This window comes from Mustelus asterias, chromosome 13 (assembly GCF_964213995.1).
Source record: "Mustelus asterias chromosome 13, sMusAst1.hap1.1, whole genome shotgun sequence".
Lineage (NCBI taxonomy): Eukaryota > Metazoa > Chordata > Chondrichthyes > Carcharhiniformes > Triakidae > Mustelus > Mustelus asterias.
Window position 1 is genome coordinate 106,730,893 of NC_135813.1, and position 19,542 is coordinate 106,750,434.

Sequence of the window (19,542 nt, forward strand, 5' to 3'; positions counted from 1 at the left end):
ACTTGCCACTTATCTGCCCAAGCCTGGATATTGTCCAAGTCTTGCTGCATTTGGACACAAACTGCTTCAGTATCTGAGGAGTTGCAAATGGTGCTGAAAACATTGTGCAATCATCAGCAAGCATCCCCACTTCTGACCTTATGCTGGAGGGAAGGTCATTGATGAAGCAGCTGAAGATGGTTGGGCCGAGGACTCTATCTACCCTGAGGGACTCCTGCAGTGATGTTGCCAAACTGAGACAATCGACCTCCAACAACCACAACCATTTTCCTTTGAGCCAGGCATGACTCCAAACAGCAGAGAGTTTTCCCTCAATTCCAATTGACTCCAGTTTTGCTAGGGTTCTTTGATGCTATACTCAGACTTAATGTCAAGGGCAGTTATTCTCACCTCACCTCTTGCATTCACTGAGATAAAGGTAAGGGATAACTGACACAAAAGGGTGAAAAATGAAACGATTCCTAAATTCGCAAAAGAAAGTTCAATGCAGGTATTGCAATGTACAGTACGGGAAATTAACCGGGAAAACTGGAAGCAATTATTTTGTGGCAAGATCTGTAATAGCATTGAGAGATACCAGCTCCAAAGTGGACAAGGGGAAATTGGCAATTAGTCCCGTCTTCTGAAAATAGGATTGTTTAAAATTTGCCCAACCAAATTTGGGATGTCACCATAACTGTACTGGTTTAAATAAAATCAATTCAACAATACTCCTAAAAGGGCAGTTAATTAATTCAAGGGTCGTTCATTTAAATGCTGCACTCGCTTATTTAGGTTGAAACTCCAACTTTCTTGATGTGAGTCAACACTAATAAGTAACCAGGTTTGATCAGAAAATCACACCGTGCAGAGGGGTGTTTCTCCAAGGTCCAATAACCCCATTGAATTCACTCCAGGATGCTGTAATCGGGAAATAGCAAATAGTCCCAAGCGAGCCCTCAGCACAACATGCTTCATCAAGGTCAGCCTCTCCGGAGAGTCAGCACAAAGGAAAAGCTAAACTCAATTTGCGGATTAGAAAAACTCTATGGAGGAAAAGGCGGAAGGAAACGATCCGAGTTCGGGAAAAACGTGAGCAGGATTTAGGTCAAAGTGCATCGTTCAATCGAAGAAGATCGCAGCCAAGAAACGCGCAGAGATTGAGTTCCTCGCCAAAGCCCGTTATTGTAAGTACATTCTGCACAAACTCCTGAGTTTCGGGAGCTGCTTGAATCAGAATGGTGTTTACAGTCAGTCATGTTTTATATTCCCAGTTTTTAAAAATCTCCTTACTTTTCACGCTGGGCGATACAAAAAAAAAGAATTAAATTTCAGAGCTGGCAGCTTTACCAAGATTTAGACACTGAGAGGTGGGTTCATTCTGGAGTTGAAGAAATGGGATTTTTAGATGTTGATGTTGTCTGGTATTAAGAGGAGGAAATCACCAACTCTCTCAGTCAGGTCACATGCAGAAAGAGCAATTCAGCAACTACACCAATTTTGTCAAACCTTTCTCTGTAATTTGCCCCATTATCCTCCAGTTGTGAATACTGGCATGCAGTAAAGTGGCTGGTTCTTCACCTGGTCAGTGAATATTTCAGACTATTTGTCATCACAGAGTGGCCTGGTCCAGTCTTGTCCCTGATAGATCAAGAACCAGAGTCCGGGCTGATTTCCCCCTGGCCCCCTGAACCCCAGCCCCGCCCCCTGAACCCCAGCCCCGCCCCCTGAACCCCAGCTTCACTTGAAAACAATTAGAATGACCCTGTTGTTTTCTCAGTTGAAATAATCCAACTCAGCACAAACAAAAGTAGAAGCTGAGGTCTTCTTGTTCCCTGTAATTTGATGCCCAACAAAATGGTATTTACCGACCCAACCTTCAGAGGAACTCTGCTGCTGTTGATTCTTCTCATTCTCTGAGTGAGGCTGTTTTACAATCTCCAAATGGTCGACTTGCAGTAGTATAAAGATTCCCTGGTTGTAGGTTAACTACTGAATGATAATGTCTTACTACCTCTGTACTACAATAGTTGAACTTGTACTTTTGCCTAGTTTCCCCCAAAATACATGTTGAATGGGATAGCACGGTGGCACAGTGGTTAGCACTGCTGCCTCACAGCGCCAGGGACCCGGGTTTGATTCCCAGCTTGGATCAGTCTCTGTGGAGTTTTCACATTCTGCGTGGGTTTCCTCCGGGTGCTCCAGTTTCCTCCCACAGTCCGAAGATGTGCAGGTTAGGTGGATTGGCCATGCTAAATTGTCTCTTAGTGTCAGAGGGACTAGCTAAGGTAAATGCATGGGGTTGTGTGGATAGGGTCTGGGTGGGATTGTGGTCGGTGCAGACTCGATGGGCCAAATGGCCTCCTTCTGCACTGAAGGATTCTATGATTCTATAAATGACAATCCAGTTTCCTCCCCTCCCCTGTTCTCTAGAATGTGTAATTGTTTGATTTCAGTTGATGCTAATCACTCCCCAATACCTTTCCGGTGTGTTTATTATTCATACCTGAACCTTTGGAATGAGTATTGCCAGGCTATACAATAGTAGAGTTGGGTTGGATGCTGATCCTCATCCACATCACCTCATTCCCTGCGTGACTCGGATGCTATCAGGAGGAGAAACCTTTGGTGATTGTGCATCCCTAATCCACAACGCTCAGGATAATTGTAGTGAACCTCCTGCCACCCTCCCTGAAGGCAACCAACACAGTCCAAATGGGGGTTTCCTTGTTTCTAGTAGCATTGTGTTATGAACTGTGCTAATGTTCAATGCAAGGGCCTCCCAAATTCCAGAAGGGAAACTTGGAATGATGGAACTTAACTATTTATTTTTGCAATTTGGAAAAAATGTGAGAAAAGAGATGAAACCTGGTGAGGAAAGGTCTTTGTAAATTATTCAAATAACAAAATGTTCATTAAACTTTAAAACACACAGGAAAGGCAGCAGTAAAGAACACAGTGGCGGCACAGTGGTTAGCACTGCTGCCTCACAGCGCCAGAGACCCGGGTTCGATTCCCGGCTTGGGTCACTGTGGGGTTTGCATATTCTCCCGGTGTCTGCGTGCGTTTCTTCCCACAGTTCAAAGATGTGCAGGTTAGGTGGATTGGTCATGCTAAATTGCCCCTTAGTGTCAGGGGGATTAGCAGGGTAAATGCATAGGGTTATGGGGATAGGGCCTGGGTGCGATTGTGGTTGGTGCAGACTCGATGGGCCGAATGGCCTCCTTCTATACTGTAGGGATTCTATAATCCATGAACATTTACAATTAACTGCAATAATGCTTACCCAGACTGTATACTTAAATTACCCTCAATCCAAATCTAGCCACCTTCCTAAACTGAGGATATATGATCCCCCAAAACAACATCCCAAAAGTTTTAATACTATGAGCCAAATCAAGCAAACAATTACCACACAGGCTATAGCTTTCTTTTGGAAACTGTTCTTCTAGTCTAGGGTACAACTTATGGGGTCCAACACAGACAGAATTTTGTATTCATTTCTGTCCCAGCATCTTAATTCTGAGAGAGAGCTCTGCTTTGCAACTGGGCTTGGCTATGATCTAGCTCCCTAGACTGCTAGTCGTCACTTTGCTTAACAAAGTATCTATCTCACTCTGCTGCTATGCTAATCTGCACCTCAGGTCCTCAATGTAGCTAAATCCTTATCAGTTTCTTGTTTATCCAATTCTTTACTTTTAATTCCAACTTCCTAACAATAGCCATTCACTTAGTAAACTCACTGAGGCATCGCACCTTCAGATCTTCGTTATCGGATTAATGTGCCACAGAAGGTGTTTGTACATGTACAATGTTTGTACATGTACAATGTTTGTACATGTGATTCACCACACCACAAATTTCTGTTCCTTTTAAAGCTGCCAGATGGGGTGGGACAGCAGGTTGAAGCAATCTCTGCACTTCACAGATGGATCAAAAATGGTATTGGCTGCATGATCTCCCAAATGAGATAATAACGAAAGATTCAATTCCTTCTTTGAAACAACCAACCAATTTTTGTTGCAGATTACACGTATCTCAACTTAGGATTTGATTTTTATTTTAAGATAACTTTCTACACATTGGAATTGGCTTTGGAAAGTTTAGAATCATAGAATCACAGAATCCTACAGTGCAGAAGGAGGCCATTCGGCCCATCGAGTCTGCACCGACCACACTCCCACCCAGGCCCTATCCCCATAGCTCCACTTATTTACTCTGCTAATCCCACTGACACTAGGGTCAATTTATCATGGCCAATCAACCTGACCTGCACATCTTTGGACTGTGGGAGGAAACCGGAGCACCCGGAGGAAACCCACGCAGACACAGGGAGAACATGCAAACTCCACACAGACAATCACCCGAGGCTGGAATTGAACCCGGGTCCCTGTTGCTGTGAGGCAGCAGTGCTAACCACTGTGCCACCGTGCAACCCCATCAGAGGTTACAAAGTGGACATTAATTGCTCAGTGCCATTGATATTTTTAAATTATTAAACTAATGTAAACACCATGAATTCCAGATATTCTACATAACACTATATGAATTAAAATGAAAGTTGTTTCAGAATATTGTTTGGCAATTATTGGAGGTAGGTTTGCAAATTTTGAGTCATTTATCTTTTGGGTTTAATAGGACTAACATTGCTGTTAAAGGATTCTGCCATGGCAAAGTACCTAAAGTACTTCACCACTGTGGGGGATGACTACCAAAAGTGGCAAGAGGAGGAAGAGCATGACCATCCAGAAGATGCTGATGAAGAAAAACGTCCTTCTGAATTCACCTCTTTTAGGGATGCTCTCAAGTGGTTATTTAACTCAAACAAGTTTCAGGTATTTTAAAAAAAATGTAATATGATGTGGAGATGCCGGTATTGGCCTGGGATGGACAAGATGAGAGGTCACATGATACCAGGCTATAGTCCAACAGGTTTATTTGAAATCACAGGCTTTCGGAGTGCTACTCCTTCGTCACTCCAAAAGCCTGTGATTTCAAATAAACCTGTTGGACTATAACCTGGTGTTCTGTGACCTCTCATCTTAAATTTAATAGTGATAGATATTCAACAATTGTATTAATGTTATGTATCATTAGTAAAATCATTAGAAAAATCAGGGTTGTAGAAGTGTTGCGGACTGGATAAAAAGAGCTTCACAAGATAGATAGAATTATTCATCCTGGTTTATTTATTAGAAGTAGTTATCTATGTAAACTGTGGCAAGCAAACTGAAGGCTCCTTCTGTCAGATAGTACATTGTTTTGTCTTTAATGAGGCTATGTTTGCCTCTAATGCAGATATAAGAAGTTTTTTAAAAATCCTGGATTTTTTTCCCACTAAAATTTAAAACTTGGGGGAATAAAAGATATCTTACAGCAGGAAACAAGTTACATAACCTGTTCTAAGTCAGGAAGTATTTTCATAGTATTTTAAACCTTCCCTGTAGCACATCAGGCTTGATGCTCATTAAATGCCCAGTGTCTTTACTGAGTCTAATAAAAGTTGGCTGTGCTTAAATAAAAAATTGATTTGTGTGATTCCTTCAGGTATCACCATGACATTGATCGAGCTGCCCAAACTCTTGTCTATCCAGGCCTGGCATGATATTTGATGATTTTAAAAAAGAGCTATTTATCTTAAACTGCAATCTTAGAATTAGAACACAAGGACTAAATTAGCAAATTTGAAATGAGGCTTGAGATTAGAAGATGTTTAGTTCACATAGAAAAGATCAGATTGTGAATTGACAGTTAAACCAGTTTATTGGCTTGAAAGAGCTCAGTTAAAGACAGGATTGAGGATTACAAACCTCATAAATATACAATATTCAACGGTGTTCTAAGGTCCAGGTTGAAGACCGACAGGTGTAATGTTAAACTAGCATGCTGGAATCTAATGGATCAACTTTTGGGGCTGGAGCAAAGCTTTATTTTTGTTGTTATCCAGTTCCCTCAGGAAAGTGAATTACTGGGGCTGGCTGATTCCAGTGTGAATTGTCTGTTGGGTAATTGAGCTTCTCAATGTTTTATGTTCTCACCACCCTATTTATTGTAGAACAAGCTGCATCTTTATGCAATACGAACTGTGCTCAAAGAGCCATGAGATCAAAGTTTGCAAACCGCTTTACAATTTAGTTTTGTAGCAGATCTTTGCTGTGGTTTTGTCATCTATCCCCTCATGACTTGAACGGCAGTGTTGTTGTGGTCTACCCGAGAACCATGGAAACACATCATGTCTTAACCAGAATGTACCATTTCCAATAAATATCAATGTTGTTTTTGTTTTCACCAACAAATCAGCACAACATTGTTGAACAAAAGATCTTGTTGTCAGATTAAAGGATAATTTTGCTTACTTTATGAAATTCCTATATTAAATTGATTTTAAATCTCGTGCAATTGAAGACTGGTTTAAATCCCAAGTAAATGTTGAAATCCTATAAAGATTAGGTTTTCTGGACTTGCCATTTGTAGATATGGCGAAATTATCATGAGCAACAGTTGCTGTATGAGAGATAGCGAGGCTGATTAGGTAACTCTAATGGATGGAAACACGGGTGGTTTCTGGCCTGGCTTGTAAATTGAGATATCTATTGGATCATGCTGGCCATCACCTACTTTATTTACAACATTTGGAGGGTTACAAAATGATAAAACTAATTGTAATTAGTTATTATGTAGCCCCAAAAAAATAGTTTTCAGTTCTTTGACTCCAATTTATCCATGTAGCAGTGAATCAGCAGAAGTAATTATTTTCAAGAAATTCTCACAGGTTGCATATTAAAGATATCAATTTATTAACCGTACTATCAGTAATGTTTAACATTTATGTCACTGAAACTGTAAAAACTAGACCAAAGTGGCCAATAGTAATTCTCTATTGGACCGGATAAGCTTTTCAATGCTGACGTTTTGAAATTTGTATTTCTTGGGAGAAATTTTAAGTTCAGCAACAAAGGAAAATGTTGAAATTCTGATGACAGAGCCAGTTATCAGTTTATTCTTTATTTTAACCACTAATGCCAGCTGCTAGCAATCATATGCTAATTATTAAATTAGTCAGTCAGTGAATTAAAATTAGAATGGCGATGCAATTCACATTTTACTTCCTTTATTTTGCCATAGATATTCTTTAAACAGATGAAGCTGCACGCTGGTACTCCTGTCTTTTAGTATATGTTGCATAATTGAGCCAGATATTGACTGTTTGCAAACCAGACAACCGTTTCCAGGAGTGCGAAGAAGTTGCATTTAATTGTAGCAAAGATGCTGTGACTAGGACTAGTACAAATACTGTGCTATGGTCATGTTTGCTGTACCTGCTGTTACAATGTACTTACTTTTGATTACATTATTAAAAACAGATTGCCGTTGTGTGTTTGGTCATTCTGGATGCATTGTTCGTGCTGTGTGAGTTGCTAATGGACACATCAGTCATTGAGATGGACAAAGAGAAAATAGCGCCCCAGGTATGGTGACACGCATTCATATTTTTAATCAGTTTTCAACAGAAAGCACTTTATACAGGGGAGATGGTGATGTGGTATTATCACTGGACTAGTAATCTAGAGATCCAGGGTAATGCTCTATGGACCTGGTTTTGAATCTCTCAGCAGATGGTGAAATTTGAATTCAATAAAAACTCTGGAATTATAAGTCTGACCATGAAACAATCATCAATTGTTGTAAAAACCCATCTGGTGCAATTGATGTAGTTTTTTCTGGATTTTAGCAAAGCCTTTGACAAGGTCACACTTGGGAGACTGATGGAGAAGGTTGAAGCAGATGGAATACAGAGAAACTTGGCAAGATGGATCCGAAACTGGCTTAGTAATAGGACACACAGGATGGTGGTAGAAGGCTGTCTTAGTGGCTGGAGGCCGATGTCCAGTGGCGTACCACAAGGATCAATACTGGGACTTAAACTCAGCCTTAAACATTTTCAATTACCCTGCTTCTACTGCTTTCTTTGAGTTGATTTATTATTGTCACATGCATTAATATACAGTGAAAAGTATTGTTTCTTGCGTGCTATACAAAGCATACTGTTCATAGAGAGGGAGGAGAGAGAGTGCGGAATGTAGTGTTACAGTCATAGCTAGGGTGTAGAGAAAAATCAACTTAATGCAAGATAGGTCCATTTAAAAGTCTGATGGCAGCAGGGAAGAAGCTGTTCTTGAGTTGGTTGGTACGTGACTTCAGACTATTGTACCCTTTTCCCGATGGAAGAAGGTGGAAGAGAGAACGTTTGGGGTGTGTGAGGTCCTTAATTATGCTGGCTGCTTTTCTGAGGCAGCGGGAAGTGTAGACAGAGTCAATGGATGGGAGGCTGGTTTGCGTGATGGACTGGGCTTCATTCACAACCATTTGTAGTTTCTTGTGGTCTTAGACAGAGCAGGAGCCATACCAAGCTGTGAAACAACCTGAAAGAATGCTTTCTATGGAGCATCTGTAAAAGTTGGTGAGAGGCTTTCTGGGAAGAGAATTCTAAAGGCTAACAACCCTCTTAAAGAAAAAGAATTGCCTCATCACTGTCTTAAATGGGAGACTCTTTATTTTTAAACTGTCTCCCCTAGTTCTAGTCTCTCCCATTAGGGGAAATGCCTTCTCAATGTCCACCCTGTCAAGTCCCCTCAGGATCTTTAATGTTTCAATACGATCACCTCTCAATCTTCTAAAGTCCAATGCATACAGGCCCAACCTGTCCAAATTTTCCTCATTTGTTAATCCCTTCTTCCCAGTAATTAGTTGAATGAGCCTTCTCTTCATCTGTTTCTAATACAGTAATGCCCTTTCTTAAATAAGGAGACTAAAACTGTACGCAATACTCCAGATTCGGTTTCACCAATGCCCTATTCAACTAGCAAAAACTTCCTTACTTTTATAGCACTGCTGCCTCACAGCACCAGGGATCTGGGTTCAATTCCAGCCGCGGATCACTGTCTGTGTGGAGTTTGCACATTCTCCCCGTGTCAGCGTGGGTTTCCTCCAGGTGCTCCGGTTTCCTCCCACAGTCCAAAGATGTGCAGGTGAGGTAAATTGGCCATGCTAAATTCCCTTTAGCATCAAAAGATGTGTAGGTTAGGGGGATTAGCAATGTTAAATGTGTGTAGTTATAGGGATAGGGCAGGGACACTCTGACAGTCAGTGCAAACTCGATGGGATGAATAGCCTCTTCTGCAATTTAGGGATTCTATATTCCATTTTACTTGCAATAAACAACATTCCATTTGCCTTCCTAATCAGTTGCTGTGCCTAAATACTATCTTTTTCTGATTCATGTACCAGGATCTCCAGATCCTTCTGCACTGCATTAGTTCACTGCTTTCCATCATGCCAAAGTGGACAAGTTCACATTTCGAACATTATACTCCACCTGCTAATTTTTTGCCCACTCACTCAAACCATCTAAACCCCTTTGGAGCCTCCTTATGTCCTCTTTATACCTTACTCTCCTACCTACCTTCATGTCATCGGCCAGTTTAGCAACCATACATCCAGTCCCTACAACCAAATCATTGGCATAGATTGTAAATAGCACTGAGTCCCAATGGCACTCCACTTGTTACATCTTCTCAACCTGAAAATGCTGTATTTATGCCTACCCTCTGTTTCCTGTTAGCTAACCATTCCTCTAATCTCAGCGAGGACACAAAAGCAAAATTTAATTCTGTTATGATCCCTGCTACCTAGAGGCTCCATTACAATGCAGTAACTAATTGCACACTAAAACAGCCTGTTCTCTAGTTGGTTCTAGATTGTGCTGTTTGAAGAAATTGTCCTGTAAACACTATTAACTCATCTTCCAGGCCACCTTTCTGATCAGATTCATCCGATCCATGTGTGTAAATTAAAATCACCCATGATTATTCTTGTACCTTTCTCACAAGCCCCATTATTTATTCTCGTACACACTGTCCTACAGTGTTGTTACTGTTAGGGGCCCATCAACCACTCCCACAAATACCTCCTCTATACCAGGGAGACACAATGCAGAATGTGAGACCACAGAATTGTTACAGGCCAGAAGGAGGCCATTTGGCCCATCATGTCTGCATCACTTTGCAAAAAAAAAACCTCCGTTCAGTCCCCAAGCACATCCTGAACTTCCAGGTGCTTGTCATTCTAATTCTCCACCTGGCTCCCTTACTGACCTTTAACCTGGTGTTGTGAGACTTCTTACTGACCTTTGTATACACAGCCTCCTATAGTGTTCCCATAAAACTCAACGCAAGCTCGAGGAAGAGCCCCTTAACTTTTGACTCAGCACTCGACAGCTTCTGGACTCGACATTGAATTCATCAACTTGTGATCATAACCTCTGCTTCTATCTTGTTCTGTGTTTTTGTTTTGCTGGGTCTGTCTTGTTTTTCTTTATCCCTTCATGTTGCATTCAGATTTTTTTAATGTAGCAATTCATGCCTCATTTAGGCACAGCTTTTGTTTCTTTGATTTGATTTATTATTAACATACAGTGAAAAGTATTGTTTCTTGCACGCTATACAGACAAAACATACCGTTCATAGAGAAGGAAATGAGAGAGTGCAGAATGTAGTGTTACAGTCATAGCTAGGGTGTAGAGACAGATCAACTTAATGCAAGGTAAGTCCATTCAAAAGTCCGACGGCAGCAGGGAAGAATCTGTTCTTGAGTCAGTCTTTGTATCTTTTTCCCGACGGAAGAAGGTGGAAGAGAGAATCTGTGAGGTCCTTAATTATGCTGGCTGCTTTGCCGAGGCAGCAGGAAGTGTAGACAGAGTCAATGGATGGGAGGCTGGTTTGCGTGATGGATTGGGCTACATGATTACATTTACTATACCCATCACTGTTCTTTGGCTGTTGCATCATGAAATATTTTGTTCTTTAATCTCCCCTGGCCTTCATCCCATCACAAGCCTTCTCCTTTTTCCTTCCTGTCTCCTCACCCCATCCACTCTTAACTTTCATTTCCATCTTTCTTCAGTTCTGAATATTTTTAGTTTTGAATGGGATTGCTGACAAAATTCGCATTTGTTGCCCATCCCTAATTTCCCTTGAACGTAATGGCTTGCTGGGCCATTGCTGGTGTCGCAGGTAGGCCAGACTGGGTAAGGCCAACAGATTTCCTTTCATTAAAAAAAACATTAATGAACCAGATGGGCTTTTTAAAATGACAATTTCATTACTTTACTGAGGTTAGCTTTCAAGCTCTGTGGTGGGATTTGAACCTGTGTCCCCAGAGATATAACCTGGGCTCTGGGCTGCAGTGACATTACCACTATGCTACTGCTTTTTCCCCCCTCTGAAACGTCATCAATTTGAAATAGAACATAGAACATAGAACAGTACAGCACAGAACAGGCCCTTCGGCCCACGATGTTGTGCCGAGCTTTATCTGAAACCAAGATCAAGCTATCCCACTCCCTATCATCCTGGTGTGCTCCATGTGCCTATCCAATAACCGCTTAAATGTTTCTAAAGTGTCTGACTCCACTGTCACTGCAGGCAGTCCATTCCACACCCCAACCACTCTCTGCGTAAAGAACCTACCTCTGATATCCGTCCTGTATCTCCCACCACGAACCCTATAGTTATGCCCCCTTGTAATAGCTCCATCCACCCGAGGAAATAGTCTTTGTTAACTCTGTTTCTCTCCATGGATACTGTCTGCCCTAATGAATTTTTCTGGCATTTTGTATCTGCCTAAGCTTTTGCTATTTCTTATCTCTACCCAAACTAATTCTACATCTTGATTTTTAGAACAAAGACCATCTCTCAGTGTTGGATTAATGTCATCCTCAGTTATCACCTTTTCCTAACTTCCTGTCCTACTGGAATGTTTAAATATCCTTGAATATTCAGGTCCCAATCTTCATCGCCAAGAGTAGATTGACCAGGATGATGTCAGCAATAAGAAAGTAGTTATTTGGAGAGGCTTCAGAAACTGGAACTATTTCCATTGGAGTAGAAAAAGCCAAGAAGAAATTTGAGTTTTTTTTAAATGAAGGCATTTTTATGGACAAATAGGAAAATGTTTACTCTGGTTGAGGACTTTCTGCAGGATTATTTATGTAAAATGATCACCGACTAAAGAAAGAGAGAATTGAATAATTTTGATATATAGGAAGTTTTGATAGCTTTGCCACAGGGGTGTGGTTAAGGCAAGGACCGTTTTTGCTATCAGAAGAGATCATGGGTTCAGGATTAGTTTTTGATTGTTTATGCAAGCTCTGTGCTAGCAGAGTACATTAAACATACGTGGATGGCTGACTCTATTCCACTTCTCAAATTTAGAAGGATCATAAATAGTGAATGCTGATATCCAGTGCTGTTTATAAGGAGCCTTCTTTCATGATCAGCTCATTTATTCAGCTCTATTTCATCAGAGTGTCACTGTTGACTTTGGGTGCTTCAGAAGTTCATTTCCCAATTAATCTCATCCTGTCTAGAGCAAAATATATCGAATAGCAATAAGAATGAAGACTTTCCCAGTGAATTCTCTTCCCCAAACCTGCTTCTGATGGAGACAATTGTGAAATAAAAACTAGAATTCATGGTCTTATTTACAGAGCAGAAACTTACTTAAATATTACAAAAAACACCCAGTTGTCTTTTAGCTTGCTAATGTAGTTTCTTTTGGATTTAATCAATTATTCTTCCACAAATTTTAACTTGTGAACAATCAGATTTGCAAATAATTTTACTAAGTGTTAACCCGAAGTTAGAAAAATTTAAAATGTGTATTTGGGTGAAAGTACATCCATCACCAAGAAACATTATGGAAATTAAACATGCATAAAATTAGAGAATGGTTACAGCACAGAGGGAGGCCATTTGGCCCATTGTGCCTGTACCAACTCTCTGGAAGAGCAACTCGCCTCGTTCCACTCTCTCCATCTTTTCTCTAGCCTACAGATTTTATTGCTTTAGGGAATTGAAACAGGAGGAACTGGAAAAAATGTGAAATAACTGCTGAGTAATTTACTGAGTAATCTGCAGTGCCAATGAATATATTTTAAATCTTTTCGGTTGATTCTTTGATAATTTAATCACATAGGCACAGTCATCTCATTAGGCCTTTCTACCCTAGAATAACATTCATCAGGAACAACACAATTGCTCGAATGCATCTTGAATCCACCATTTATTGGTTCTATTAAGGAAGATAATACTTTAAAATTTTAACTAGGAATGGAGTCCAATTTTTGGAATTTATATACAGAAATGTTTCATTATTTTAAGGTTATAGCATCGGAATTCAGGCTCCTCGTGGCCCAGTTTTGATCCAATATATTATTAAAACCAGTAAGGTCCTAGGAATGCTGAGTTAGTTAACCAAAAGAGAAAATGCTGGAAGATCTCAACAGGTCTGGCCGCATCTGTAAGGAGAGAAAAGAGCTCCAGATGACCCTTTGTCAAAGCTTTGAAAGAGCAGTGATGTCCTTGTAGATGAGAAGACATATAATTCACTGACCAGACTGACACCTTGTTCATCTAGATGGGGTACACTGGCAAATGCTCAGTGAATTATACTCAATAACATCAATAATGGAGGGGAGCGGAGAAAATTGGTAAACGGAAAATCTAAAAATATGATATTCCTGATTATTTTTTATTTTTAAACTTGTTTTGTCATCAGAAATGAATGGAAACATGAACTGGACAATGTAAAATGGCAATTCTGAGTACGGTCACTTTAAATTCTTAAGACAGCAATTTAAAAAAAATAATTTCCCATTTCAAAGGAGGGGGATCCTGTAATTTTGCGTCTGCTTAGAGGGTTAAATTATTGTGACAAATTGCATAAATTTGATTTGCATTTCCTTTAGTTTAGAAGATTACGGGGTGATCTGAGATGTTTGAAATGTTAAAAGGATTCAATTGATACAGAGAAACTATTCTTCTGGTGGGCCAATTAAGAATGAGGGGACATCATTCTAAAATAAAGTTAGAGCTAGGCCATTTAGGAAAGAAGTCGGAAGCATTTCTTCACAAAGTCTAGTATCTGGAATTATCTTCCCGTAAAAGATTGTGGAACAATTGAATCAACTGATTTTTTGTCAAATAAGGGTTATCCAAAGGATATGGAAATAATGGAGGTAAATGGACTGGAGATTCAGGTCAGCCACAATGTAACTTAGTGATGGTGCTTATTGGATACTGTTCCTCTGAGCCTCTAATGGCACTGCCTTGTCCAATGCCAACATAACTAGCACACCACCATCTCTGATTTTGTTCTCCTGTTCCTGCACAACTATTTAGCTCCATTATTATCCTTCTATGTTTCCTTACGTACATGCTATCCCTGAGTAACATTACCCATTAGCGACAGAGCCAGTTTCCTGCTTTATTTGTGCATCACCCTCAATTTAAGATCATCACTAAGTAATCCCACTCATTGTCTGACAAGTGGGGATATTCCGTGAGATTGAAGCCATCTTGTTTGACCCCTGCAGAATATTCCTCATGTTAGCATTTAATTCCATTCCTCTTCCAGCTACTCACCCAGACTTAACCCAATGATGAGAACTTCAGTGTCCTCGTTGATTTGGATATAATTTCCATCACCAAGACAGCCTGCCTCCATGATTTAATCTGAAGCCCTCATGTGTGCCTTTGTCACCTCCAAACTTTGACTTGCTTGGTGTTCTCTTGGAAAACCGCTCAAGCCTGTTTTTTCCCCTACGTAAAGTCAACTCAACCTGTCTCTTATCCTAAAATAAGCCTTACTACCAGATGGATTCTATACATAAGATAAAAGCAAAAATATTGTGGATGCTGAGATCTGACAACATCTGTGGGGAGAGAATAGAACCGTTTCCAGTCTGGATGATCCTTCATTAGAGCTGATTCTATACATGCCAGCTTTCATTTTGTTCCATGTTTACCCAATATGAATATCTTTGTACTTGTTTATACATCTCTTCCTAATTTTGCCTGCAGGATTCCTTACTCTGGCCTTTTGACTTGCTCTGTCTCTCTCCCCTATAATTCCCTTTCCTTTAAAGGCAGGAACTTTTGTTCATATGGTTTCATGAATATTTGCAGCTCTTAGTTATCTTGCACAAGGGATTTATCCTTGTGCGTAGAGGCAACAGAGCTGATTTTGTCTTGTCCATATGCAAATCTTCTGCAGGTGCTATTGTGAAGCCACTAGGTGCAAAATCCTTGGAAGTTATTCCTGCCCATTCCCCCTGCTAGCCCACCACTCCCAGCCCTGTACTTGGGACTGAGCCATAAATATTTGATACATTTACGAATGCAGCTAATAGGGGAGGTGCAAACTAATTTTAAAACATTGTTTTATCAGTGAATTGGCAAATGTGGAATTCATCAGAAAATAAAGTTTCAATCATTTTGTAATATACTTACTGTCAATAAGGCTGGCTGCACTTTAAAGTGATTTTTTAAATGTGCTAAATCAGTATAGGTACTGGACCCCATATCCAGAAAGCCTGCTACTGGAGATTTTATGGATTTTGAGTGGTGTGTAGTCAGTATGGGAATCAGTGGCAACTCAATGAAGTACCCAGGCTGCTATTGTCAAATGTAGTTGGTTTTCAGGTCCTTCTGGACATCTGAAAAAAGGGTCTTATCTGTGCTGTGCTGTGTTTTGTTTGATCGGAGTTGTTTTTTGACTGTAGATATTCTTTCTTTTCTAGGTATTTCACTACCTAAGTATTACTATACTGACATTCTTTCTTCTGGAGCTAATTGCTAAATTGTATGCCTTCCGCTGGGAATTTTTCTGGCACAAGTTTGAAGTCTTGGATGGAGTAATTGTTGTTGTATCTTTCATCCTTGATATTGTCTACATTTCCCGGGAAGATGCTTTTGACGGTATGGGCTTACTCATACTACTACGACTGTGGAGAGTGGCAAGAATAATAAATGGTACAGTTCTTAATTGAATGTCTTTTAAATAGGATCACCTATTATGAGGAAAGAGGGGAGATGGATTTATTTTACCTTAATACTATTCACCAGATGTATTCAGCCACTGGGGGAACATATTTTATGAAATAACACCATTTATTGATTATTGGACAATTCCCCGCTTTGCAAACTGTAATTTAACTGATATTTCCTAATTTAAAAATTGATTCATTATCCAACAAGTTATTTATTTTTTTCCTACCTTTTTCCACAAAAGAGAATTTTGTGGTTTTCATAGTTGAAGAATCAGATGTTATAAACCCCAAATTTGTGCCTAAACTTTCGAATGACAAGTCTTGAGGAAGTCAGATCTCGAAATATTGTGGCTCAAACCTGCTTGGAATAACTGCAGTAAGAAGTTTAACAACACCAGGTTTAAGTCCAACAGGTTTATTTGGTAGCAAAAGCCACACAAGCTTTCGGAGCCCCAAGCCCCTCCAGGTGAGTGGGAATTCTGTTCACAAACAGGGCATATAAAGACACAAACTCAATTTACATGAATAATAGTTGGAATGCGAATACTTACAGCTAATCAAGTCTTTAAGATACAAACAATGTGAGTGGAGAGAGCATCAAGACAGGCTAAAGAGATGTGTATTGTCTCCAGACAGGACAGACAGTGAGACTCTGCAGGTCCAGGCAAGCTGTGGGGATTACAAATAGTGTGACATGAACCCAATATCCCGGTTGAGGCCGTCCTCATGTGTGCGGAACCTGGCTATCAGTCTCTGCTCAGCGACTCTGCGCCGTCGTGTGTCGTGAAGGCCGCCTTGGAGAACGCTTACCCGAATATCAGAGGCCGAATGCCCATGACCGCTGAAGTGTTCCCCAACAGGAAGAGAACAGTCTTGCCTGGTGATTGTCAGTGTCTGTCCTGTCTGGAGACAATACACATCTCTTTAGCCTGTCTTGATGCTCTCTCCACTCACATTGTTTGTATCTTAAAGACTTGATTAGCTGTAAGTATTCGCATTCCAACCATTATTCATGTAAATTGAATTTGTGTCTTTATATGCCCCGTTTGTGAACAGAATTCCCACTCGCCTGAAGAAGGGGCTTGGGGCTCCGAAAGCTTGTGTGGCTTTTGCTACCAAATAAACCTGTTGGACTTTAACCTGGTGTTGTTAAACTTCTTACTGTGTTTACCCCAGTCCACATCATGGAATAAGTGCGCCATTGGCTTTGTGCCAGTGATTTTCCAGTTTCACCTTGGTCATGGGGTGGAGGATTGTGGCAAAAGAGAAAGCTAGAGTTTCTTGTAAGCAACCTGCAGTCTTATCATTGTAAATGTTTTGCTTTGCAGGAATGCTAAATTAATCAAATTGGTTAATGAGTTCAAAATTAAGAGTAAAACTGACCATTACGTGCACTTAACATGTTTCTAATTTGCTGCTGTATAGGAATCCTGATGACTGTGAAGTCGCGTGCTGCAAAGAAAGAAACTGAGCTCAAACATGCCAACAACCACCTCAAGCAAAGAATTGGCGAGCTCCAGAATGAGTGCACAGAACTGGTAAGATCATTCACCTTACAAAGTATTTTTTTAAAAAAAAAGTTGATTCTAACTTTGTCCAATTCCTTTTATAGAGACAAGAAGTTGAAAGACTACGCAGATTACTCCAGGAGCATAGCATAACCTACCAGGTCAACTAAGAAACTGTTTTATACACAGGTGTTGAACGTAGTCTGAATTTAAAATGGCACTTGAAACTATTTTTGTAAACATACCCTGCAAACTCCTAACTTGAGTCTCTTTGGAATAAGGCACAGCTCTTCTTGTGTACATTGGATGATAATTTTGTGTATATTTTCTAAGAGTGGTGCAGGACCAAACAATGATGATTAGCCCTGTATCTTTTCATTAATTAATCTTCATATTTTAAAATAACAATCCCCCAGTTGTTACAACACTATCTACATGTCAATTAGCATTCTGTTCTTGAATATCAGCTTGTTATCTAAACATAATTTATTAAGGATTATTTGTCAACAACTGATTTCTGGGTAAATTTTGTTTGGGATAAAATCCTATTTTCTGTTGCTCCCCATCTCCAGAGTATGAACTGACTGTAGCCAAGAGTAAATACACTAAGGTCTCTGAATGTCACACCTTACAGCCTTCTGGGAACCGTGCACAGCAGATTTTCCTACCCACAGCATTGTGACTCAGATCAGAAACACTATCAAATCTGGCAATGCTTCACTGTGTATTGGAATAAATATTTTCCCATAAACATGGACTTGTGATTGTCACAAAAGACTTAATTATCTCTTCTGTTCTGAAGGTGCTGGACTCCTTATTGGAGTATCATTCCACCACCATCAGTCACCTTCTGGTATATGAAATAAAAACAACATGCTAGAAATATTCAGCATATCTCTGGCAGTGAAGAGTCAAATGTGACGGGTTTTATATTGTTGACTCAACATCAACTCTGTTTCTACCTTCCATATTGGACTCTGTTTCTCTCTCCACTGATGCTGCCCGATTTGCTGAGTATTGCCATCAGCCACAGTATTTTGCTTTTACTCTCTGGTATTTAACCTGTGAATGTTCTAAACATGAACAATTTCTTGGGAGTACAGAATTGAGTATTGCTGAAAGAAAAGACATGCAATAAAAGACCTTCAATAGTATTCATAAGGACAGAAATGCAAGAATACCAAATCTCAAAGGGAATAAGTACATTTTATATTGCATGAAAAGAAGGTGCTGAGTGGTTGGCAAGTGGTAGAGGCATTGCCATGGAGAATGCGCCAGATAACAGTTAACTACCAAGCTTTTGTTTAAATTCAAGCCAGGTGAGTTGACTCCATTTAGTCAAATTTTCCCTGGGGAATGAACCAGGCTGTGCACCCCCCCCCCCCCCCCAAGCTTTTGTTTTAATTAAAAAAGGAGCAATGTGTGGACATGTTCTTTCTGCCTGCAAAGGACAGAGCCCTGTGTGTGAATGTGTATAGCATCCAGCACGTGCAAGTGAGCCACACTGTAAACCAGACTGATAATCCTAAATTCATTGTTAGTGTAATTCTTGGTGCAGTTGGGATTGTTTAGCAAGTGTTGTCCAATTGCGGAATCACATCTAATGTTGGACACTATGTTCTGAATTTTGTAAGCACAGGCTGGTTGAATGTGGTCAGTGTTTTACACTTTAATATGATCCACCAGTCGTTGGAACATATGGCCTACATAACTGGCATCATGTTGGCACTGAAATTCATATATCACATTACTCATTTGTGTGTGAGGCAGAGCATCCTTTTTGGCTTGATGGCGGTATCCTATTAGTGGAGAATAACATTCATGTTGCTGCTACTTGTGTGAAGCAGCTAGCTTCACCTGTTACTCACATTTTTAAGACACCTTGCCCTTTCAGAGTTGAGGTAGACTGGGCACGCTTCAGCACCAAACTTTCAGTGCTGGTATGATCTCAGATGTGTTGCTCATATCTCTGTATGACTGGTGGATTGTATCAAACAGCATATCCCCATGACTGTTTGGACCAAGCAATGTACTGACATACTCAAGCCTGTGCTTGCAAAATTCAAAACATACTTTCTGATTGGACAACACTTATTAAACAATTTCAATTGTGCTAAGAATTACACAAAGAATTAAAAATCGGGGCTTGCAGTGTGATTCACTTAC

At 40.2% G+C, this 19,542-nt stretch overlaps 1 protein-coding gene across 1 annotated transcript; it reads left to right on the forward strand.

The window, feature by feature from the left end:
* Window positions 1-4,646: 4,646 nt before the first annotated feature.
* hvcn1 (hydrogen voltage-gated channel 1) lies at window positions 4,647-17,546 on the forward strand. Its single transcript, XM_078227682.1, has 5 exons — window positions 4,647-4,814; window positions 7,344-7,448; window positions 15,620-15,851; window positions 17,294-17,406; window positions 17,481-17,546. Exons 1-5 carry the CDS (start codon window positions 4,647-4,649, stop codon window positions 17,544-17,546), a joined length of 684 nt encoding a protein of 227 aa, XP_078083808.1.
* The last annotated feature ends 1,996 nt before the right edge of the window (window positions 17,547-19,542 follow it).